Source organism: Phacochoerus africanus, chromosome 10 (genome assembly GCF_016906955.1).
Source record: "Phacochoerus africanus isolate WHEZ1 chromosome 10, ROS_Pafr_v1, whole genome shotgun sequence".
Classification (NCBI taxonomy): Eukaryota; Metazoa; Chordata; class Mammalia; order Artiodactyla; family Suidae; genus Phacochoerus; species Phacochoerus africanus.
In genome coordinates, this window is record NC_062553.1 from 4,264,069 (window position 1) to 4,288,970 (window position 24,902).

At 56.2% G+C, this 24,902-nt stretch overlaps 1 protein-coding gene across 1 annotated transcript in view; it reads left to right on the top strand.

Moving 5' to 3' along the window:
* Window positions 1-24,902, top strand: part of PPP2R2C (protein phosphatase 2 regulatory subunit Bgamma) — a 134,257-nt gene that overhangs the window by 79,644 nt on the left and 29,711 nt on the right. Inside the window, exons 2-5 of the mRNA XM_047799313.1 lie at window positions 3,179-3,276; window positions 4,787-4,952; window positions 7,638-7,750; window positions 11,842-12,019. Of these exons, the coding sequence (XP_047655269.1) occupies window positions 3,179-3,276; window positions 4,787-4,952; window positions 7,638-7,750; window positions 11,842-12,019 (555 nt within the window). The remainder of the gene's footprint in view (window positions 1-3,178; window positions 3,277-4,786; window positions 4,953-7,637; window positions 7,751-11,841; window positions 12,020-24,902) is intronic.

Below are 24,902 nucleotides of genomic sequence, written 5' to 3' on the forward strand. Positions count from 1 at the left end.
TCTAATTTCATGGTTTTACTGATGAGAACTGCCAGCTCTCAAGGGAGGTAACTTTCCCAGGCAAGCTCTGGAAGACGCTTCTCATGGCAGTGATAGATGGTAAACATCCACCGGGCCCTTCCTGGGTCCAAAGAAGCTGCGCCCTGGCCGGAGGTCCAGTGGTTGCTCTGTAAATGTTCACGGAATGGGACTGGAGGGGCTAGTGGTGAAGACTCGCCCAAATCTGCACGGTGAGCTGGAATCACAGGCTTATCTGGCGCCTGTCTGCGCTGGCAGCTGCTGTTTCTGTGGAGGCCAGAAGCAAAGATGACAAGGAGCTTTAGCTTTTCTGTCCCGTCGGCTTTGGTCATTCATCTCTCCTTGGGGGCACAGTCCTCCCTCCCTCCCAAACCCCACACATCTCTCTGGAGTGTCTGATCCCAGGAAGACTTTTGCTATGGCCACGCTGCAGGTGACAAAACTGCTTCTCAGCCAAGACCAAGGTGCTGAGGCGTTGGCGCCCCGACTCCAACCCAGGGGCTTTTGACAGGTGCAGGAACGGCTCAAGGGGTTGTCACTCTGGTTGGGCTTCCATCCATCTCCTCAGCTGCCAATAGAAATAACAGTCATATCTCCCTCGGGGACTGGTGTGAGGTTCAAGGGAGGCAGCGGATATAAAACTGACATGTAAATTGTCAATTGCGTCACAGACATTAGTGTCTGTTACTGTGGTAACTGCCTAGCATTTATGGACCACATTTGCTCTGGGTACCAGTGGTGACCTTGGCGTTTTAATTTAACAGCGTTGTTATTTTTCCCTCGTAAAAATCATATGCATTATGCATATGTCTAAACTCATTACTAAATTGAATACATTAAATATGTGCGTTTTGTGTCTATCAATTACACCTCCATCAACTATTTAAAAATAAAGATCCATTACAGAAAATCTAGAAAACATAGAAACAGAAAGAGGAGGAAAAAAACATTTTCTTTCAGCCAGCCTCACACAAGCTCTGTTTAACCTGGTGGGAAATTCTCTCCCAGCTTGTTTTCCGTCCGCCCAGTTTGTTTGCTGTTTAACGTGGGTGTGATCACTGGTCTATATAATTAAAAGCATTTTATCACAGTTTTATATCCTGCTCTTCCCCCCTAAGGGGGTGCTGATGAGAAACAGCAAGAGCTAGTGCACGCGCGGGAACCCGGCTCTGCTGGGCTGTGGCTCCAGCTGTGGCCCTTCGGTGGCCCTGGGCCAGGCAGGCTGCCCCTTCAGGGCTAGTGTTGGGCATCGGGCCTGAGGCTCTTCCTGCTTCTACACTCAGAAGATCCCAAGGAGCTACTTTCTTTATTTTTCATTCCCTTTATTTTTTTATTTATTAATTTTTTAATAGTGATTTTTATGCCCTCTACTTTAAAGTTTAAGGAAATGTGGCGTTCCCGTTGTGGCTCAGCAGGTCAAGAACCCGACTAGCATCCATGAGGATGTGGGTTCAATCCCTGGCCTCGCTCAGTGGGTTAAGGATCCAGCATCGCTGTGGCTGTGGCGTAGGGTGGCAGCTGCAGCTCCGATTCAACACCTAGCCTGGGAACTTCCATATGCTGAGGGTACAGCCCCCAGAAAAAAGCAAAATAATAATAATAATAATAATAATGAAGTTTAAGGAAACATGCTTTTATTGTGATCACTGAGTATGCCCAGTGCATCATCCTGCCTCTGGACCACCCGCCCTCTGCCCTCATTCCTTTCACCATCAGAGCTGGCATTTACCTGCGGCTCTGAGGGCCAGTGCCACTGAGTCTGGGGCGGCCTCTGAAGGCACTTGATTGGAAAAGGAAAAGGCATGAATCGAAATAGGAGATGGGACTGGGAAAACCACTTGAGGCTGAGAGAACAGGTCTTGAGACAAAAGGGAGCTGGCAGTTTGAGAAACAGTAAGGAGCCCAGAGTTGGGTGAAGGAGCAGAGCCTGAAAGTAGTGGAAGAGGAGGCTTTCACGAGTCAAACGTGGGCGTTTGACCATCTTGTCATCATAAGCACTTGTCATCCTGCATCCGCGGGGCCCGCTCTTCCAGGCTGGGCTGGTCTCCGTGAGCCGTCGGTCAGCCGGGGCGGCTCAGCTGGGTGGCTGTGCTGAGTGTGGTCTTCCTCCTCCCTGGGCCGGTGTCTGGCCTGGGCAGGTCCTCCCCCAGGCAGTGGCAGAGGTGCAGGACAGCGGCTTATCCTCAGGCATCCCGCAGGCCAAAGCCAATCACGAGGTGCAGTGGTACCCAACCCAGGGTGGGAGGCGATGCCAGAGGCGGGGGGCAGGTGCAGGATGGGGTGAAGGTTAGTGGCCTGCCTCTGGGGGCTGCAGGGCACTCAAGGCTTTAGCCACTCTGAGACTTTGCTTTTACTCCACCCGTGGGGAGCCTCTGGAGGCCTCTGAGGGGTCTCTGTCCAGGCCAGCTTGCGTCCCCGCCGGGAGAAGTGGAGGGGATGCGACAGCAGGCAGGAGGAGTGATTGGAATCTGAACGGATCTGGAAGGCTGAGCCAGTGGGATTGGATGCGGAGAGTGAGACAGAGAGGGCAGTCAGGGTGGGCCCAAGGCCGGGCCCGAGCCAGCGGGAGGAGGGAGAAGAGGATGCAAAGGATGGGGTTGGAGCAGAAGAAGCCCATGAATCGGGAGGTGATCCACCACCCAGACGGCTGTGAGGCAAACGCCTATGGGACAGGTGTCAGCTCTGGAGCCACCTGAGTACCTGGCGGGAGGGGCGGTCCAATCCGCCGTTCGTTTGAAGGTAGATCCACTGTGCTGGAGCCTGACCAGAGCTTTGGGGGCCTGCAGGGTCTAGGCCAGGAATGTGGAGATTAGGGGGGTCCTGTCCCTGGGGGGCTCAGTGGGGGGTAGGGAAGGGGACAGGTGGTCTCTGCGGCCCTGAGAGGTGGGCTTGTCCCCTGGTCAGCACTCAAGGAACCCCCTGAACTGCTTCTGGAAGGAAGGGGAGGAGGAAAGAATGAAAGGCACCTGTGAGAGTCCCCATTCCACTGCCAGCGGGGGACGGGGGGGACCTCATCAGTGCTCCCAGCCCCTCAGGCTCCTGTTGCCCTCGGGGGCCCAGCCCAGGGCTTGGGGGCCCTGGGGGCGGGTGGGCTTTGTGCTGCTCCATTGCGCCGTGCGGGGTCCTGATGAGCTGCCTTTCTGTCTCTGTCCCTCCGCAGCCGATATCATCTCTACCGTTGAGTTCAACCACACTGGGGAGCTGCTGGCCACAGGTGACAAGGGTGGCCGGGTCGTCATCTTCCAGCGGGAGCCAGAGGTGGGTTGGGGCCCGGTCGGGGGAGGGGCTGCCCTTGAGCCTCACAGCCCCTCTCACATCCCACCAGGATGCCCGGGCTGGACAGAAGGGGCTCGCGGGCATGCAGGGATGGGGCCCCACCATCAGGGAAGGGGGTCCACCAGGTCGGCTCACAGACCATCTGCTGAGCAGAAGTTTGTTGATGGCACCTGTGTCCTAGACCCTGGAGAACAGAACAGAACAGGCGGAGCCTGGGTTCAGCCTCTGATTAAAGTGCCCTCTGCCTGGGTGAGCTGGTGCTGTCCCGGCCAGAGCTGGGTGGAGGGGCCGGGGGAGGCTGGACCTTCCGCACCTGCCGGCCGCTCTCTGTCTGGGGTTGGCAGTTTTGCTCAGCCCCCGGCCTTGGCCGGGTGAGGTCTGTTGTCCCGCAGAATTCCTGGTAATAGGGGAGCAGCCTGGAATAGCCTGCCTGGAGGTGGTGTTTCTGAACCCCTGGAAGAACCTGGGGATTAAAGGCCCTATTATTGAGCATCTCCATGCAGACACCTCACTATTCATCACGTGCTTTTCCCATTTCCTCCTTGCTGCTCACCTTGGCCTTGATGCCGGGCAGACTCAGTGGAATGAATGACGCCACTTTGGGGACACGTGGCCTTGTGGGCCAATTCCCCTCTGAGCCTCCACTTGCTCATCTGTAAAATGGGGGGAGTCGTGGTGCCCATTAGAGAGGGGCATCGAAGATAGGACGAACTGAGGTGCGAGAAAAACTTAGCTAGTGTCCTGCACACAGTAGGTGCTCAGTAAACACATTCCTACTATGGGACCGAGAAGGTGATGGGGTTTGGCCAGGGCTGCACCATGAGGTCTTAGCCATTTAAAAAACAGAGACGGGAGTTCCCGTCGTGACACAGCAGAAAGGAATCCGACTAGTAACCATGAGGATGCAGGTTCGATCCCTGGCCTCGCTCAGTGGGTTAAGGATCTGGCATTGCCGTGAGCTGTGGTGCAGGTTGCAGATGTGGATCTGATCCTGCATGGCTGTGGCTGTGGTGTAGGCCGGCAGCTGTAGCTCTCATTCAACCCCTAGCCTGGGAACTTTCATATGCCATGGGTGTGGCCCTAAAAAAGCAAAAAAAATAATAATAATAATAATTAAAAAGCAGAGAATTTGGAGTTCTCACTGTGGTGCAGTGGGTTGAGAATCCGACTGCAGTGGCTCTGGTTGCTGAGGAGGCTCAGGTTCGATCCCTGGCCCACCGCAGTGGGTTAAAGGGACCAGCGTTGCTGCGGCTGCGGCTCTGGTTCAATCCCTGGCCCGGGCACTTCCATATGCCAAGGGTGGGGCCATGAAAAAAGGAACAAAGGAAAAAAAAAAAGCAAAAAGCAGAGTGTTTCCTCAGACCTTCGAATAGATGCCCAGTCACCAGGGCTGTGTCAGTCCCCGTGCAGGTTTAACCAGTCCGGTCCCCAGCCCCAGGCCGGCTCCCGCTCTGCCTACGGTCCCGGAGCTCAGGGTCTGGTTTCCTTGCAGAGTAAAAACACGCCGCACAGCCAGGGCGAGTATGACGTCTATAGCACGTTCCAGAGCCACGAGCCGGAGTTCGACTATCTCAAGAGCCTGGAGATAGAGGAGAAAATCAACAAGATCAAGTGGCTCCCGCAGCAGAATGCCGCCCACTCCCTGCTGTCCACCAACGGTGAGGGCCGGGCTGTGCGCGGGTGTGCGAGTGTGCTCTTGTGCACGCGGGTTGGAGCAGTTTGGTATCAAATCCCTTTTCCACCTCACTTATACTGTGCACATTTGTCTAAGTCTTTAGAGCGCCTAAAAAATAATGTTTTGAGCAGCATGTATGTTCCATGCCGTGACTGCACTGGCTCAGCCTTCCCCGGCCACTGCCCCGTCGGGGGGCCACAGGCTTGTTCCCACTGCTGAAAAACAGCAGCACCTTGAATTTCGCTGTGGATACGTGCACTGGGGGGTGGACAGAGGAGGCCAGGCGGGAATGCAGGGAGCCCTTGATGCCAACTTATCCCCTGGTCCACACCCCCCAGAATCCCAGACCACCCGCAGTGGAGGGGCCCTCCCTGGATGGTGCCAGGGGAGCACTGCTGGAGGAGCCCGTCTCGGGCAGAGGTTGTGCGTCCCCGGCCGGCCCCCAAGGAGGCTCCTGGCCAGGCCCCTGCTTCGCTCTGGTCCCCTGGGAGCCTGCGGCTCTAGAGGCCACCTTACCTCGGCCAGTCGTAGGCCTGGGGCCGGGGGCCCGGCTTCCCACATTCACGTCCCCCTGCTCAACCTCTGTCACCTCTCACCCCCATCATCAAAGGTGCCGGGGGTGGGAGTTAGGACAGGCCTGGAGTCTGTCCCCATCTGGGGACCTTGGGGAGTGGTCTTGATCCTCTGAATTTCCTCACCTGTGCTCTCTCTGGGCTGACGATGATGGTGGAGGGAGATGGCACCCACCCGGCCCCCTGAGACCAGCTGGCACTGCCCCAGGTGGGTGAGGCCACCTGCCCTGCTGAGGGACTCAGACTCCTTAGGGTGGCCTTTACAGTGTCCCTGAAACTGGTCAGGCCAGAGCCCACCAACCCAGCTCTGTGCCCGAAGGCCGGCCCTTTCCGCGCCCACCTGGCCAACCCCCTCCTCATCCCTCAGGCCTCTGCTGGGTGTCGCCGCCTCCCGCTGAGCCTCCGCTGACCCCTCGGCTGAGCCAGGGGTCTGGCCCCTGGGCCTTCCCCTGCTGCTGACCCAGGCTTGCTCGCCTGGGCTCCTGCCATTCCAGTTGCTGCTTCTGCTCCAAGGGCCTGGCACAGGGTCGGGCTCAGCAAACCCCTCTTTCAAGGCCCAAGGGGCCCTTCTTGGCCTGACGCACAGGCAGTGAGAGGTCCCCCCAAGGACAGGGCACCTGGGGCCGGAGCCCCCCGTGCTTTCCCACCCTGGTCCTGCCACTTCCTCTTCTGCGCTTAACGGCCGCTCATTGGGAGGACGAAAGGAAATGACATCATAACGAGCCTAGAACAGGGCTGCCAACTAAGCCTCGTTCACTGCCCTGTATAATGCGTATTTAAATCGTTTGACAGGGAGTGTCATTCTCTTCCTGCTTCTTTGGAGGAAAGGCAGTCTTCAGGAATTCCCTAACAGATCGCCCTCAAAGCTTCCCACCCCTGGTTTTGAATCCCAGCTCCACCCTTTCCTAGTGGCCTGTCCCTGGGTACCTGCTTAATCGATACTAGTTTTCTCCCCTTCCTTTTCATGAACTTGGCGTGTTGGTTTTGGCTGCTGTGCTAGTCGGGGTTCTCTGGAGAAACAGAACTGATAGGGTGTGTGTGTGTGTGTGTGTGTGTACACAGAGATACGGACATACGTGTAGACATAGATTGAGATATAGAGAGAGAGGCTTATTTTAAGGAGTTGGCACACATGATGGGGCTGGCAAGACCACAATCTAGCGCAGGCTGAAAGAGCTGGTGCTGCAGCTCCAGACTGAAGGCTGTCTGCTGGCAGAGCCGCCTCTGCCTTGGGGACTTCAGTCTTTTTTTTTTTTCCCCCCCAAACCTCTGAAGCCTTCGACTGATTGGGCGAGGCCCACCCACATTATGGAGGCTAATCTGCTTGACTCTGTGGATTTAAATGCTAATCTCATCTACAAAATACCTTCAGAGCAACAGCCACATGTTTGACCAGATATCTGGGTAGCATGGCTTAGCCAAGTTGACACCTAAAATTAACCGTCCCAGCTAGTCAGGATTAGGTGTTTGATGTTCTTGGCAGGATTCCAGAGAAGTCAGGCTGCAGGAGAGCAGAGTTTCTGAATGGGTGGGATGTGTCTCAGAAATAGGAAATGAGTTTCCCTCTTGTGTCCACCAATGCCGGGTAAAAAGCAGGAAGCATCACCGTACAGTCTTTGTGGAAATCAGTTGAGACTGACACCTGCCCTTGAAAGGGTCATGCCCTTTGACCCAGCAGTTTCACCTTTGAGAGCAATTGTGCTAAGCTAGCACATGAGGACAGATGCTCCATTTGCAAAGATATTCGTTGCTTCAATTAACAGGAGTCACAATAGAAAGAACCAGAGTTCTCATTGTGGCTGTGGGTTCGACCCCTGGCCTCATTCAGTGGGTTAAGGATCCGGCATTGCCGTGAGCTGTGGTGTAAGCTGCAGATGCGGCTCGGATCCCGCGTTGCTGTGGCTGTGGCTGTGGCTGTGGCTGCCTGCTACAGCTCCGATTCGACCCCTAGCCTGGGAAAGAAAAGAGGAGAAAGAACCCGCCCGTCGAAGGACAGGACAGCGGTAGACCGAGGCACCCTTGTCTAGGGGACCCACGGGGCTGCTCCATTCTCCACGCTGATGTCATCACGTATCCTGTTTGTTCTGTTTTTAAAGATAAAACTATCAAACTATGGAAGATTACCGAACGTGATAAGAGGCCTGAGGGTTATAACCTGAAAGATGAGGAGGGGAAGCTTAAGGACCTGTCCACGGTGACGTCACTGCAGGTACGATGCTGAACGCGGGGATTCCGGGGATGCCAGCAGTTGGGGAAGCAGCTTGTGCTGCGTCTCTCGGACAGGGAGACTCCTAGGGCTGGAAGGGCCTTTGAGATCTGAACCCCAGTCGGCTCCGATCCTGAGCTAAGCCGGGCTGCTTGCTCGCTGGGTGGCCGCCGTCCCTTCCCTGCTCGGCGCCTCGATTTCCTCCCCAGCAAAGCAGAGGCCGTCGTCGTAGTCATCTTTCCCCCGGAAACCTTGGGCGGAGGAGGCGAGATGCGTGTCCAGGAGGCACTTTTTTTCTGCTGCACCCGAGGTTGGAGAGCAGTCCTACAATCCCTTGTTACACAAAGAAGGAAACTGAGGCCCAGAGAGAGGTGTCGGCTCACCCAGGGTGGCTCAGCAGAGCAAGTGGCAGAGCCAGAGGAGAGCCGTGGGCGGAGGCTGGTGGGTTCCAAGCCCTTTGCCGAGGGGCACAGGGACGCCTGGAATTTGTGATTCTTGCAGCCTTTATGAAGGCTCAGCTGCAAAGATGGCTGTTGATTAGGAGTTCCCCTTGTGGCTCAGCGGTAACGAACCCGACTAGTATCCATGAGGATGCGGGTTCCATCCCTGGCCTCGCTCAGTGGGTTAAGGATCCTGCGTTGCCGTGAGCTGCAGTGTAGGTCACGGACGAGGCTCGGATCCCACATTGCTGTGGCTGTGGTGTAGGCCGGCGGCTGTAGCTCCGATTTGACCTCTAGCCTGGGAATGTCCATGTGCTAAAGGGGTGGTGCTAAAAAGCAAAAAAAGCAAAAACAACCAAAAAACCCAAACCAACCAAATAAAAAACCATTGATTTAAGAGCTGCAGGGAAGGTCAGGCTGCAGAGCCTTCGGAGGGCAGACTTTTGCCCCCGGCGTGACTAAAAGCCAAAGGGCTCATCTCTCTTCCAGCAGAGAGGCTGTGAGACATTTAAGTCATAGGGCTCCAGGTTCGAATCCTGCCTCTGCCGCTTCGTGGTGGTTTGACCCTGGGCAGGGCTCTTGGCCTCCATGAACCCCCGGTTTCTCATCTGGAACAAGAACAAACATTGCCAGGCAGTCTGGCTGTAAAACCCCTTCAGTCCTCAGCAAGATCCTAAGAAGTGGGCACAGGCCCTGCTTGGGAGGGGCCTCAGGGTCCCAAGACTGAGTTAGAATAAGCGTCTGAAAGTGCTTGCTCCCAGCCGATTTGAAAGGGTTCGTGTCATGCCAATCCCGCTCCCTGGGCTCCCGCCTTGACCGTGCGTGCGTGTTGCTCCTGGCGGCCCATGCTGCTCACCCAGAGCAGGGTGGTGCCAGCCCCTCGCCAGGCTCCCACACTGCTCCCAGACCACCCACTGCTGGTCAGGTGGCCCTGGGTGTTTCCTGCCTCCTCACCGGCAAACTGGAAACGATGACTGGCTTTTTCTGCAATGACTTAGCAGGTGCCTGTGTGAAGCGTCCACCGAGTTGTCATAAATACGAAACGGTAATCAATGTTGTTCCCAGAAGGGGGAATAATAAATGTTTAAACACGTCGGTCTCTAAATGACTGGCAAATTGCACGAATAAATCCTGAGAAAGCGGGGAAGCCAATTCGCTTTGACATTGAGTAATGGAGGTGACGGTCGTCCCCCCCCCCCGCCCCCGCCGCACCCTGTGAGCCCCGAGAAAGTTTATGAGGTTTCATCTGGTGGGAGGGATGCAATTATCACCTCCTGATTGGCGCGGCATTTGCCGCAGACCCAGTGGCCCGTGGGAACCCTGATTATTTCCTTCCCAGCATCTGAGATTTTTCTCTGCACGTCACATGCACCCTTAGATGGATGTGACCGAGGCTGGAGGAAGAGAAATAGGGAAGAATGCGGTCGCCTGGGTCTTCCCTCATCCAGCCTCTCACCTTGCCTCCTCCCATTTCACCCAAGCCTCCCCAACCCTGCATAGCTCTCTGCCTAATCTGTACTCTTCATGCTGGAGGCAGCTATTATTTACCGAGAACCTGCTCCACGCTAGGCCCTGTGCTAAGTCTGTGGGGTCCCACAGCTAAGTAAGATGAGACTGAGTGCCAGAGTGTACCCAACCCCTCAAGGAAATAGACACAGAGTCAACCCCATTCTGGCAGTCATCACTGTGACAGAGGGGCACACAGGGAGGCCTTTCTCTATCTTGTCTGTTTGGTGAACTCCTATTCATCCTTCAAAACCCTATTAGTCTCCATCTCCATAAAGCCCTTTCTATACAAGCCAGATGAATCCTTATCCTTTTTTGTCCACACTAGCCTTTCGTGTCTGCGCTCCTGCCCCTTGCTTTGACTAGACTGTGCCTTCCAGAAGAGCTGGGGTGGGGGAAAGTTTTATTCACAAAACCCCCAAATCTTCAGGACAGGTTTCTCTTTCCTCTTCCTCTCCTTTCTTTGTGTAATGGTTTTGAAACAGGGTCTGGGGATAGCAGTGCATGGCGGGGGCACTAGGTGAACTGCCGCAAGGCTGCCAGGAGGAAATTGTGTTGCCAGGAGGGGGAGGCAGACTTTGCTAGACCAGTGGTGCTCTGACCTTCTCCAGAAGCAGCTGTGGCTCCCAAGAGTCCAGGAATCTTTGGGGCAGACAGTGACTGTGCCCTGAGGAAGAAAAGGGGAGGCTTGGAGCTGAAGTTGAATGTCTGATAAACGGGGACCTGCAGCAGCGCCCTCCCAGTGCCCACTCTGGAAGCTCTGTGGCTGTGTGAGCCCCGGCTCGGCCACTCCTGGTCCCCACCTGGAGAGGAGGGGGAGGAGGCCCCGTGTACTGAGTACTAATCCAGGTGCACTTGATCTGTATTAACTCATGGAATCGCACAGTAGCCCTGAGCAGGCAGCAGCGTTGCCCCACTTACAGATAAGGAAACTGAGGCCCGGAGACCTGATGTCCCCAGTGGAGATAACAGTAGTTAAGTGGCAGGAGAGGGTCTAAGCGGCCGTCAGGTTTCAGGTCCACACCTTTGCACCGTGGTACCCTCAGGGCCACCACCCCTGGCTCTGTTCCTGGCTCTGTCGCTTTCTGACTCCGTGACTTAGGAGTTCAGGTTCATCTTGGCACCCGGGTCTCACTGGTGAGCCCCATTTCCTGAGCATCAGATCTGGGTCAGGCCTGGGAGATCATTGAGGCCATGTCTGTGTGTCTGTCTATACCTTTGAAGCACTCAGAGTTTGCTGGAATGGGGAGTCGTGGCTAGCATAACATGCAGTGCATGCCGGGAGCCCTGACAGAGGCGTGTGCAGCATGCTGGGGGTGAGCAGGCTCCAGGCAGGCTGCATATCCAAAGGGCTTTAACTCCAGACCTTGCAGGAGGAGTTGGCATTCACTAGGTGTCCAAAGCAGACAGAGGGCACAGAGGGAAGCAAAGGTGGGCATCCTCATGCCAGCCTTCTGAGGTGGGAGTTTGCCCAGCACGGTGGCTGTAACAAATAACCCCAGCATTCCAGGGCAAGCACACAGAAATGTATTTCTCAGTCGAGAAAGCTCCGGCATGTGCATCCTGGATGGCACACGGTTCTCCTGCAGGAATACAGGCTCCTTGCATCCCACGTGCCTCCATCCCTAAATGACTGGTCCTCACCTTCCAGCTGAGGATAGGGAAAGGTGTGGAGAAGTCACACCTGCCTCTTAACCACCCAAGTGCCAGACATCACGGGGCTCACATCCCATTGGTCAGAACAGTCATGTGGCCACACCTGGTGCAAGGACAGCTGGGAAATGTAGTCCCTGCCCCAGCAGCCACTTCCCCTAGACAAGGGGACACAAATGTTTGATAACAATCTGACTCTGCCATTGTATCTCCTCCTTCCACTTTAGAGGTGAGGAAATTGGGATGCAGAGGGGTTCTGCCATTTATTCAGCAGGCTCAGAACCAATCCCAGGAGGCAGGATTTTGTACAGGGCTGGCGCTGATGGACGCCGGCCACGTGGTACTGCTTGCTCCTGACGCCTGTAGAATAGACCCTCACCAGCCGCTGGCGCACTCCTGGCCTCTCGTTTGGATCATGTGGCTCTGGACGTTTCCTGCCAGCACCCCTCCCCCATCACCTCTCACCTGGCCCTGACCGCCCCTCCTCCTCTGCAGGTGCCCGTGCTGAAGCCCATGGACCTGATGGTGGAGGTGAGCCCTCGGAGGGTCTTCGCCAACGGCCACACCTACCACATCAACTCCATCTCTGTCAACAGCGACTGCGAGACATACATGTCGGCCGATGACCTGCGCATTAACCTCTGGCACCTGGCCATCACCGACCGCAGCTTCAGTATCCTTTCCGGCTGCGCCCCCACCCCAGCCCATAGACTCCACAGGCGGCTGGGGAGCTTCTGCTTGGTCTGGCCTCTTCAGCGAGGCACCACCTGGCTCTCATAGTGTGTGAAGAAGGCCCAGATTTGGAATCATGATGAGTTTATCTATGAAAAGTTTAAAATCCCAGCCACTGAGGGTTACATTTGACCCCTCGCCCCCTCCAGGGTGGCCATGACCTTGTCACTCCAGGGCGTCCCCTGAGGGCCTTACGGGGTTCCGTGGAGGAGGTGGAGCCCTGGGTCAGGCCTCCTGGGCAAGGGGCAGCCGACCACCTGAGACTGTTGACTGCAGGTGTCTCTGGACCGTCCTCCCTGGGCCCCAGGCAGGTGCATCTGTGTTTGATGAACAGCCTTGGGGACCTGCCCAGGGCTTAGAATGACAACAGGTGTTAGAAGCTCAGCTGGAAGGGGTCAAGGTAAGGGGCCTTGCCTGGGGATCCCCTGTGTCTGGGCAAGCTGGGCCAATAGGATTGACTCCAGCTCCCTCCAACGGGTGAGGAAGGAACAGCGGCCAGAAGAGGCCCAGACGGAGGCTTGGCCCAGCGGGGGAGCTGCGGTGGACAGAGCAGGCAGGTCACTAAGGTGTCACCACCCTACAGACCAGTAATCACAACGACGCACAGTGAGGCTCTGTGCCCGGTGTTGACACATGTTCAAATGAGCCCACTTCTTCCTCACAGCTGCCCAGGGACGTAGGTACTGTCCCGACCCCCCTTGGCCGGGACCAAGCTCATGGCAGCCAGGGTCAAGGCTGGGTTCAAAGCCGGGCCCTCCAGCCCCAAGCCCCTGTTTCGTACCTTTTTCCACCAAACTGCCCTTTGGGGAAGATGCCACCCAGACGTGTGGCAGAAGGAAGTTGGAGGCCCCAAGAGCTGTCTCCAACGGTCCACTGGGTGCTGGGTGTCGGGCAGCAGCTGTGGGCACCCGTAGCTGAGACCACACACCTCCTGCTTCGAGAAGCTCCCAACGCGGGGTCATGCATGCTCTTCTGCCATCTCGCTGGTCAGAAGTGGGCTGTGTCTCTTGGCGCAGGAGTCAGAACTGGGGTGCAGAGGATGGGAAGCAGGAGGGAGCAGTCTGGGGGATTCGGAGGAGAAGAAGTGACAGACAGCTTCTGGAGGCTGGGAGCCAGGAGCTGGCCAGAGACCAGGGGGCCGGGAGAGCTTCATACCGGGAGGATGGGAGGTGGGAAGGCTGAGCGAGCATCCCTGTTCCCTGAGCCCAGCAAGAGGCCGTGGGGCAAATGCCTGGGCTTCTGGGTCACTGTGGCTCTGGATGTCTGCCTCTGGCTGTAAGCTCTGTGACCTTGGCGAGTCACTGCACCCCTCCGAGACTTGGGCTCCTCACTAACCCCTCCCCCATAGGCCTGCGTGCTCCTAAAGAGTGTCAGAAAACACTAGAGTCTCTCTCCTTCCTCCCACTCCAGTGCTCAGGGCTGGAAGGTAGGAGTAGATTGGGGTGGTCTGGAAGGTTCCAGGAGGAGCTGGGGCTGAAGCTCGGTTTGGCTGGATGGAGAGGGCTGGGCTAGGCATCTGCCTGACCCTCCATTCAGGCTGAAGCGCCAGCAGGTCCTGCCCTGTCCCCAGTGCTTAGACACCAGCTGGTCAAGGGTTAGAACACCCGCCTCCAGCTGGATCATGCAAAACACAGACATTTACTGACTTGGGGAACCAAGAGAGCTGCAGGTGCAGGTGGATCCAGGGGCTCAGACAACATCGTGGGATGGCTCTCTCTGCTTCTTGCCTTTGCTCTCTGCTCTAGCCTCCGTATGCTTCAGCCTCCGTATAGTGGCAAGTTGATGCCAGCAATGCAGGGTCCCCCCTCCCAGAATGAACTCCAACAGAAGAGTCCAGCTCTCTCTGAACTTTCCCACCAAGCCCCCGGGTGGCACCCCATGGGCTCTGATGGGGCCTCAGGGGCACCCCGAATCCATTACTTTTGGGAGGGTGCGATGCGCTGGTTGGCCAGGCTCCAACCCCAGCAGAGTGTCCGAGTGCGGGAAGGGGCCGTCTCCTCAAGAGAAGCAGGCACAGGAGTGGGGGGCACAGACATGGTAGGCGTTCTGCTGCCAGGTCTGGGGTGCTGACAAGCTTCCCAGCAGAAGAAAATGAGGAGTCACATGGGAGCCCCAGGTCTGTGAAGAGGGCAGGCGTGGGACTCTGGACTGTGGCTGGCCGTCCTCAGCTTTGTGCGCAGCACTCTACAGTTTACAGAGCGGCTTGCCATCCACAGTCTCACTCGATGTTCCCGGTGCCATGCAAGCCGCCTGATGGATGAGGAAATGCAGGCCTGGGGAGACCTGGGCAGGCCCACAGTCCCTCTGGCAGGGACAGAGTGCCCTCGCCTGGCCCAGTGTTCTTTGCCCATCCTTGGGCTGCAGCCTTGGGACAGCGGCCGTCACCCTCCTGGAGCCCGGATGTCTCCTTAAGATAGAAGACCAGGTGGGGACGTTAACCCCGCCTGATTCATCTCCTGAGATGTTGTAAGGCCCCCATGACGCCCTGAATGCTGAGGCTCTTTAAAAACCGCAGAGCCCTGCAGCTGCATCAGGTCTTATGTTTCATTGCCTTCATTCAGCCATCAATTCCTGGTGCCTCGTCTGTCCCTGAGCCCGGGGCGGGGGGGGGCGGGGACACAGGGACAAGTGGAAGAAATTCAGCTTCTTCCTCAAGGGCCTCTTGGGCCTCTGGAGGACACAGCCTAACCTGGGTGGTGTCAGGGGTGCCATCTCTGCTGTAACCCAGGTCTGCACGTGCTGCCCGGTTCCCCAGGAGGACAGAGAAGGAAGCAGGCTTAGGATGGTCCCAGTGGCTTGAGGCTGCAGCAGAGCCCGGGGTGTGCAGGGGTGGGACGCGATGAAGCAAGGGGTGGGGGTGCCCGGGGCAGCCACAGTGGGCCTGGCTGATGGAGAGAGCGGACTTCCTCCCGGGAACTGTGTTCTCCAAACATGGGTCGCGCGCAAACCCCCCTTCGCAACTATGACTACGTCTGTACACCCTGCGTTCTTTCATTCACTTTTCTAATTTTTTCTCATTTTTATTAATTTTCTTTGAATTAAGTGGCTTTACTCTTGCCCACATAGATGCATTTTGAAAGGGACTTTAATTTTACTACCATAAATGAAACTAAAACATACGGCGTGTGTCCTAAAGAGGGGGTAGCCGTAGAGATAAACGCCATGAAAACAAAACAATGGGGGGGCATCCGCCCTCAGCCCCGTCCAAGACAGAAAAGTTCTCCCTTTGCCCCCTGCAGTGTGGTGGCTGCTGGTCACGTGTGCCAGTGGGGTACCTAAAATGGGGCTGGGCTGCATTTTTTATGTAAATGCATCAGGGGGTGTGTGTCATCGCCTTCATTCAGCCAGCATTCTTAATTTAATTTAGTTCGAGTGAATTCACATTTTGAATTAGCCACATGTTCAGACTCTATAATTGCTGCGTGTGCACGCTGAGATGGGCTCTTTCCGTCGGAGGTGGGGATAAGCAGGTACCTGAGGGTTAGAGACAGGATAACACGATTTCTCCTTGTTCAGAAAAAGGGCTGGAAAGTCATTGGAAGCCTTGCTTGGTGATTGACTCTGGGTTCTGCAGGGTGTGTCTGCCTTCCTGCTAACTGGTGTCCCCAGGGGCTAAGAAGCCATCAATGCATCGTCAGCTGGGGAGCAGCCCTGGCCAGCTTGCAGGGAGCTCACTGGCGCTGTGGCTTTGTGTTGTGGGTGAACCGGATTCCAGCCATTGAGTCTGGAAGCGAGTAGATCCAGGAAGACATAGAGATGGGTAGGGTGGGCCCTGGTCATGAGCTAGAGACCGTGAGGTAGATCAATAGTTAAAACATAGACTGCATGGATATGGAGCTATACCGCAACTGTCTTTTGGAACAAGGTGGCCACAGGACATTGGAAGAGGTTAGTTGTGAATAAGAAAAGCAGACTGATCTATCCCAGACCTGCCCAGTCATTGGAGAGCCTGCTGGGAAAGCCTGTCCAGTTACTGGCTTCACCCCCTAATACAGATTATGCACTGCCCACACATTGGAGAGCCTGCTGTTCACCGGTAAGCTTATTGAGCACCTACTGTGTGCCAGGCCCTGTACCCAGTGCTCGAATTCAAGAGACAAAGATCCATGCCCTCCTGGAGTGGACATATACTTTAAAGATGATAAACTGTTACTATAATAAACAAAATATCCAGTTTGTGAGCAGGTGTTAAGAGCTGTGGGGAATGAGTGGGACCAGCGAGCAAGTGCAGGTTCTTCTCCCGCCACGTTTTGCTGTGTGGCTGCAGGTGCACAGTGGGCGGAGAAGGAGCCAGAGCGATGGGTTTGCAAAGTGGAGGTGCAGCCGTGGGGGCTGATGAGATACGCAAGGGAGTGAAAATAATGGTGGGTCCCAGAATCGAAGCCCGATGAGGAGGTGAGGGCTAGTGATGAGGGCTAGTGACGAGAGGCGAATCGGTGGACTGGGGTGGGGGGTCCCCCTGGGAACGCAGAGGGACCTCCCTGAATGCAGATCCTGCTAAGTACGAAGCCTGTGTGTAGCCTCTCATTTTGTGAAAGTGAATTTTTGATCCAAATGTTCTAGCGTTCTGGCCTCAGAGAGAGGGGAATGGGTACATTCCAGAAAGCTAGAGATGCTGGGGCCGGGCTCAGAGCAGCCCTTGCCTGTGGATCCGAGTCCCAATCAGGCCGACGGGAGAAGCTGCGTGGAGTCTCCAGGACATATGCTGTGGCTGTGGAAACGTCCCGATTAGATCAGTTCCCCGGGGTACCATGTCGCATGAGACACTCCCCCTGGCCTGCTGCTGCTCGGCCAGCAGAGTGACAAAGACACCAGGACCCAGAGCAGAGAGACCTGGCACTGTCCTGTGGCGTCCAGCCTCTCTTGGCAGGAAAGGTGTCGGGACTGCGGGCTGCAGGTGCCACGGTGGGTCTGATAGCAGCCGCGTGATTAGAAAAGGTGTTTCATTTCCAACATGGGAGGACGCAGCGAGGCGGCTGTGACTCCACTCGGAGCTGGGGGATTGCTCTGAATTTCGAAACACCTTTTGAGCAAGTACCTCCTGGGGGACTCTGGCCCTGGGGCTTCACGTTCCTTTAACTCTGACTCTGCAGGGCCTTGGTTTCTCCTGAAGCTACTGTTCCGTCCGCAGGGCCACTGGGAGTTTTCTGCTGTGGTCCCATCTCCTGGGTCCCAATTGCAACACTTTCTACTTAGGCGACAATGATCTTTAGCAGACGTTTTAGGAGAAGGGAAAAGCTTTTTTATAAAAGAGAAGGGGGGAGGGCGTGGTTTTGACCAGCAAGGACGGTCGTGACGCTGACGTCAGAGGGCCTTTTCTGTCCTGGTTCCAGAACTGGCTGCTCCGGCCAGAGGAGGGGAGCCTGGTGCTTCCTGAGCCTCTGCTGGCGCCTTCGTCTGTTGCCAAGCTCACACACCAGGGTCTCCCAGCCTCCTCGCTCTGTCTCAGCCACAAAACGGACCGAATGCCAAGCCCTCTCCATCCTCCCCGGGGGCTCTGGAGCCACGCCCTCCTCCCCACACTCACCAGCGGCCCAGCTCGGGGGGCACCTTTCCTGCCTGGACTATTGCCCGAACCCCACCTTACCCAGCTAGCTGGCCCTCCACAGAGCTGTGAGAATGCTCATCGGGCGTTGCCCACTGGGGCTCAGCGGTAACGAACCTAACTAGGATCCATGAGGACACGGGTTCGAACCCTGGCCTTGCTCCGTGGGTTAAGGATCCGGCATTACCCTGAGCAGTGGTGTGGGTCGCAGAGGTGGCTTGGATCCAGCGTTGCTGTGGCTCTGGTGGAGGCCGGCAGCTGCAGCTCCAATTCGACCCCTAGCCTCTGGGAACCTCCCTATGCCGTGGGTGCGGCCCTAAAAAGACCAAAAAAAAAAAAAAATGCTCATCAGAACCTCCGATCTGACCACATCAGTCCCCTGGGTTAAGCCCTCGGCAGCTCCCCATCGGCTCCTGGAGAAGGTCTAGCTCCCTCAGCAGTGCCCTGCAGCTCTGGGTCCTGTTCATCAGGCTTTCTCAGACCTTCCGGCCACTGGGTTTCCTTCCCACCTGGGGGTGGGGCTGGTGCTCTGCCTGCCGCACACCCTTCTCTGCATCAGCCTTTGTGGCTTCTGTTCGCCCCAAGCATCACTCACAGCCTCCGTCCGCTCTGTGCCTCTCCTAGGCTGGCGGAGCCCCTCTGGGGCCCCCTCTCCCTGGTGACACTGGACTTCTGCCATTTGTTGCTATGACCACCTCACTCATCTTCTGGTGAAACCTTTGGGGTTAGGAACCCCGCCTGAGCCCTCTCTGCGTCCCCACACAGCGCGGGTGTTTCTGAGCGGCTACAGGTGGTGACTCCGGAGGGAGAAAGTTCCCAGTTGTCATCTGGTCTTAGGATATGGATGCGTCCTTGTGGCTCCAGCCTGGGGGCGTCAAGGCCCCAGACAGTGAAGGGGAGCAGTCTGGGCTCCAGGCCGGCAGATTTAGGCTCAGATTTGTTGCTTTACCACTTTTACCATCAATTTTCACGAGTCGGCCAGATTCCTTCTCCTATGGCTATTGGTCAGGAAGGAAGAAATTCACACCCGGGGCCCGGCAGTTGGCCAGGATCATTTTCCATCCTAGACGGTGGCCCTCAGACACTTGAGGCTGGTTCTCAGAAAATCTCCGCTTCTCCTTTGATGGTTGAAGCCCCTTGTCTTCCCAGCCATCGCCACATCTATTTAAACAACCTCTCCGGCCCTTTAAAACCAACATTTTGAGACCGTCAGGCAGGTCTGGGAGATTTTTCTTGAATGCGAAGCCTCTTAAAGGTAACAGATTGCACAGGAGGCCTCAGCTGACGGACCTCTCTGCTTTATTTTTAGCACCCGGAGAATCGTGAAGATGGTTCAATTGATTTCCCTCCCTTCTGAGCGATGTCTCATGGTGGAAGCTGGCATCATACCAGACCTCGGTCTGGAACAAATTTCTAATTCCCATGTTCGGAGCAGGTGCCAAAACGAGGCTAGAAGGCGAAGCAGCTCCAAGCCCCCGTCAGCCCTCGGGCCACCTGTGGGCTGGCTTTGTTCTCTGTACAGGGAGCCAAGGAGGGGCCCCCACCAAGGTCCCTTCATAGGCCAGGCTCTGTGCTGGCAAAACCCTAGAGCCTGGGGTTCAGCCCTGCCTCTAACCCTCACTGTGTGGCACTTGTGTAACAGGCTCCTGATGAAACCCCTCTTGATCCCAAGCCACAGCCCCATCATCTCCCCCACTCCTTCCCTCTTGGGGCTCCATCAGCCTGTCCTCTCAAAACCCCTCAGCCTCAGGCTTCCTCCCCAGCGGGAGCAGTTCCCCCAGCCTGACCCTCGGCCTGCATGACTCCTACTCACTGTCCAGCCTTGGCTTAATGCCTCTGCCTCAGAGGGCCCTTCGCTGGTTTTCCAAGCCAGCTCAGGGCATTGCAATAAATCTCACCACATGCGCCTGTGTGTCTCTCCTGGAGCACCCGTCCTGGGGCCGCTACCTGGTTTCACTGCTGGGCTAGGAGCCCTGAGAGGGCAGGACAGGGTCTGGTTTGCTTCTTCTCAGATCCACAAGAAGGGATCCACCTGGGGGTGCGTCGCAGCTCTGTCGCACCTTGGGCTTCACCTCTGGGTTGGATGCACACACAGGCATGTAACCAGCACAAAGCCTCACTGTCCTTCCAGGGTCAGACAGACGTGACACCTTTTGCAACCAGCCTCATCTCCTGTGTGTTTCAGAGGAGGAGGAAGCCTCTGATTCTGATTTAACCAACTTTGTGGCTCAAGTACCAGCCATGAGGGAATTCCCGTCTTGGCGCAGCGGAAACGAATCCAACTAGGAGAGGGTTCGATCCCTGGCCTCGCTCAGTAGGTTCAGGATCCCGCATTGCAGATGCGGCTCGGATCTGGTGTTGCTGTGGCTCTGGCATAGGCTGGCAGCAACAGTTCCCATTCGACCCCTAGCCTGGGAGCCTCCATATGCCACGAGTGCGGCCCTAAAAATACAAAAAAAAAAAAAGTACCGGCCATGTGCCAGGGCATTTGATTTCTGTAATCTCGTTACATCTTCATTGCAGCCCTGCAAAGCAGGTGGCATTCCCCCTATTCTACAGAGGAGAAAAGCAGGGCACAGAGAAGTTGAGACATTTTCCAGAGGTCACACAGCTATTACTTGGTGAGGCTGGACTGTCCAGGCCTGGTTTTTGTGAAGGCACTGCTTTCTCGTCTAAGCGTTTGGGAATCCCGTAAGCTGGCTTGTGGTGGAGCTGTGCAGACTTGCTCGTCACACAGACAAAACCCTCCAGGGCTTCAGTGGGCTTGTTGCAGGGATGGCCCCTCTCCCACGGTCCCACATGTCCCCAGGGATCTGGTTCTTCTCTCCTGGTGGGCTTTCTCCATCACAGTTAATAAGGTTCTGAGCAGAGACAGGAAAGAGGCTGTTATAGGCTCACTTTGCTTCCCCCCAAATTTGTGTGTTGAAGCCCTAACCCCAGTGCCTCAGAATGTGACTGGGTTTGGAGTTAGGGTCTTTGAAGAAGTGACTAACGAAAAAGAAGGGCGACAGGGTTGGTCCCCATCCAGCATGACTGGCGTCCTGATAAGAAGAGGGTTAGGACACAGACACACAGAAGGATGACCCGTGGGGACATGGGGAGAAGATGGCCACGTGCAAGCCAAGGAGAGAGGCCTCAGAAGGAAGCAGCCCTGCTGACACCATGATCTTAGACTTCCCGCCTCCACAACTGTGAGGAAATAATTTTCTATTGTTTACGCCACTGAATGGTGGCATTTCACTGTGGCGGCTGAAGCGAACTAATAGAGAGGCAAGGTTTTTTTTTTCTTTTTCCTTTTTTTTTTAGCTTTTTAGGGCCGCACTTGCAGCATATGGAGGCGCCCAGGCTAGGGGTCTAATTGGAGCTACACCTGCCGGCCTACACCACAGCCCCAGCAACACCCGATCCAAGCTGCGTCTGTGACCTACACCACTGCTCACGGCAACGCTGGATCCTTGGCCCACTGAGTGAGGCCAGTGATTGAACCTTCAACCTCATGGTTCCTCGTCGGATTCATTTCTGCTGTGCCACAATGGGAACTCCTAGAGAGGCACGGTTGCCAGGCACCTTCTGTAGGATCTGGTTAGGCTGGAGTGCTCACAGCTCATGTTTGCAGCCAGGTCATCTTTTGGAGAAAATTTGCTGAAAAAAAAAAACAGCCTTGCTGGCCATGCCCCAGAGCAGGAGATCTTCTGGGCACCTCCAGACCAGCATCCTTGGGGAGCCTGTGTGGGAGGCCCCTTGTGGTGTGGCCATTGGTAGAGCCACCTCCATCCTTACTCTGAGCCTGCTTGGTCACCATGGCAACAGCTTTCCCCTCCCGAGAGTGTGCTCTCGCCAAGACATCTGGTTCAGTCAGTGGAGCCCAAAGCCACGTCCTTCTCTTCACGGACCCCCCGCCCACTCTCAGCATCCAGCTTGCCCTGGATATAGCCAGTCCAGGGAGCCCCAGCAGCAGGGCCCTTTGGGGGCGCTGACCCCATGAGAGAGGAATGTTGTGTGGAGATGCAGTCGCTCCAGATCAGAGCAGGCGGCAGGAGGGACACCGGCTGGATTCCATCCTCGCTCCGCCTCCACCCCTGGGCCAGGGCCAGTCACCTCCCGCCCTCACCTCCTTTTCCTCCTTTGTGGGATTGGAGGGTGGATGGTCTGGTCCTGCAGGGCGGTGCCTGGCCTGCAGGGGCTGCCCCGTCAGCTCTCCAAGGGTTTGAGCCCATCTCCAAGCTGCGTCTTTACAATGGTTTGTCATAGCATCGCCACTGAAGCCCGGCGCGACATTCGTTGGTATTTGCGTACGTTTTTGGCATTGACGGGGTGCTTTCCAGACCCATTTCTCGCTGGAACGAGCCAATGACATTTATTCATTGCATGTGCCTCCTATTATATGGTCAGTGGAGATTTGCCCAGAGGATGACAACCCCTTGGACCCGTGCCCCCGGCACAGCTAAGGAGGACTGAGGCTCACAGATGTGCACCTCAGAGGAGTGGGGGCCACAGAGGCACAGCCGCCTTCTCTCTGACCTTCCCGGGGCCCTGCGAGCGGGATCCCACACGGCTTTGCAGCTTTAGACCCGGAGCTGGCGGTGGTGCCTTGTGCTTCTGTGACCCCGCTGGTTTCAGGACATCAGGAGATGCCCTTGGCAGCAGGAGATGAAGGAGTTTCTATAAAAAATCTCCGCAAACCTGATGACTCTGCAGAAGGCCCTGCTGGATTGTGCTCTGAGTCCTTGGCAGGAAGAACCACAGGCTCCGTTCCTTCCCGGATGGGACAGAGCCCTGTTTCTGTGCTTCGCTTTACACACGGGCAGTGAAGAGAGGCTTCTGTTACAACAGCACGTCTGCAATCCGCCCTAAACCTGGGGTCAGCAAAGAGGAGCCCAGTGGGGAGAGATGGGGCAGGAATCCACCAGTTTATAAAGCTCCCTGGGAACACGGCCACGCCCATGCATTTACATATCGTCTGAGGCTGTTTTTGCACCACCAAAGTAGGGTTGAATAGCCCAGGAGAGCTTGTGACCTGCTAAGCCTAAAACGTTAACTCCCTGGCCATTTATAGAGATGGGCTGCTGACCCCTGGTCTAGAGCATTACACTTGCACTTGTTCCCGGTCAGCTGAAGGATGAGGGGGCGGAGCCAGACAGCGGCCAGAACCAGCACCATCTTCCCAGGCCACGGTGCGCCAGGGAGGCTGCAGCCCCTCCTGCCCTCTCACCCACGCTCCTGCGGTTGTGCCTTTTCTCTTGAGCTCCTGGAGCCTCAGGACATCCACCAGCCCAGAGAAGCTGAGTGACTGGCTCGAGGGTGGCACCACGAGGCAGCCAGTCTGCCCTTGCCGATGTTAGGCCACATGCTGTCCTAGTAGTTCACTTACAAAGCACCTACTCTGTGCCAGGCCCTGTCCTCAGCACATCATATGCACACTTTAATCCTACCACGACCCTAGGAGGTAGAGTGTATCACTGCCGTTCTGAACTTGGGGAAACCGAGGCACAGAGAAGTTTAGAAACTTGCACAAGGACACACAGCTAGTGCGGCAGAACCTGGATGCAGCCCCAGGCTCTTAGGGGTCAGGGGCCTCACCTCTGCTCTGCTTTGCCTCCTGAGTCACAGCGGGCATACTGCAGACTGGGAGTCAGCTTGGTTCCGGCCCCAGGCTGGGCCCCCCCTCTGCCTGGCTGTATACGAGGGGCTCCTCCTTGCTGAGCCCGTTTCCTCATCCACAGACGGCGGGAGAGGGGGGGACCTCACTCACAGGTGGAGAGGATTGAACAGACACGATGTGAAGCCATCCACCAGAGCCAGCCCGTGGGTATCTCAAGTGGCGTGGGTACCAGTCTGGGTATAAACTGGAGTTTGGGGTGTAAATGATTTTGCCTGCAGTCAGATGAGTGAAACAGATCAGACAGCATTTGCAGCCTGAAAGGATGAGCACTAAGGGGTCTGTGAGCAGAGTGCAGCTGAGACCCCAGGAGGTTAAGAGGGGACGTTGGCCCTTCCTGATGAAACTGGCAGAAATCCATGAGCAGCGTGCTTCGCGGTGGCCCAGGTGCTCCTGCACGTGGGAGGCTGCAGCGCGCTTCAGGGTCCCTGGCTCCTTTTAATGGACCTTGTCAGTGACAGTCTGCTCCTAGAAGGAGCTCCCGCTCCCTGTGGCCAGGGTCACCTTGAGCCTGCTGCTCATCGCCGCATTAAGGGCTTCTTCCCCTTGAGATGGGCCTGAAACTCCCTGCACTGCCCCGGCGATGGGCTGATTCATTCATGCACTCCAGCAGCTGTTTACGAAGCACCTACTATGTGCCAGGCTTTCCTCCAGGCCCTGAAGTTGCAGCACACAGACGGGTCCCTATCCTCACTGGAGAGGGGGACAGTCAACAAATAAGCCGATGATAATAAACAGTGATGGATGCTTTGCAAAAATATAAGGTGTATATACACACACACATGAAGCAAAGTGGAAGAAACAGGCTTATCTGGGGGAGAGGAGGTGGGCCGAGGGAGCAGGGACAGAGATCTGAAGTCCATGAAGGAGGGAGCCTTGCAGTTGCTTGGCAGAATTGCTCTCCATGCAGAGGGAACAGGAAGTGCAAAGGCCCTGTGGTAGGATTGTTTTCATCACACCCTGGAAGGGACACTAAGCAGGGACCGACCACAGAAGGCGGTGAGAGAAAGAACCTCCGTCGATTTAGAGGTTGGGCTCAGAGGTTGGCTCTGCTGCTCTCTGGCCTTGAGACCCTCTGAGGAGCCTTCTAGATAAACCTAAAGCAGCGTCACCTACCTCCCACACCTTAGGTGGGGATAGGGGGCAAATGTCTGGTTTCTAAAATGAAGAGCTTTTCATGAGGAGGGATTAGGAATTGCCTCCTCATCCAGTGTGGGTTCATGCATCAGTCCTGCAGTGTTCGTGTCGCAGTCCAGACCCTCTGGGGGGCCATGGGCGGGGGCAGGGCAGGGGGACACGGGGGTCCATCAGACGGGGTTCCTTCCCTGGGGATGACGGTGGAGGCGGGGAGATGGGCACAGTTACAGCGTGGTGACCCAGAGGAGGTGAGGTCTGTAAGGATGAGCAGATGGTAGGGCCTGCCGTGGTGTTCAAGCAGAGACTATGACCTCCGTAGAATATTCCAGAAACTTCCAACTGTTGGGTCCAGCTGACGGGAGAAAGGGCCCAAGCTGAGACTGGGGAAAGGAAGGCAGGACCGGGCCCTCATGATGGGCCTCACGTGCCTGTCAAGTCCTTCTCTTGGGCAGAGTAGGGGGGCCGCAGAGCAGGGCGAGGGGC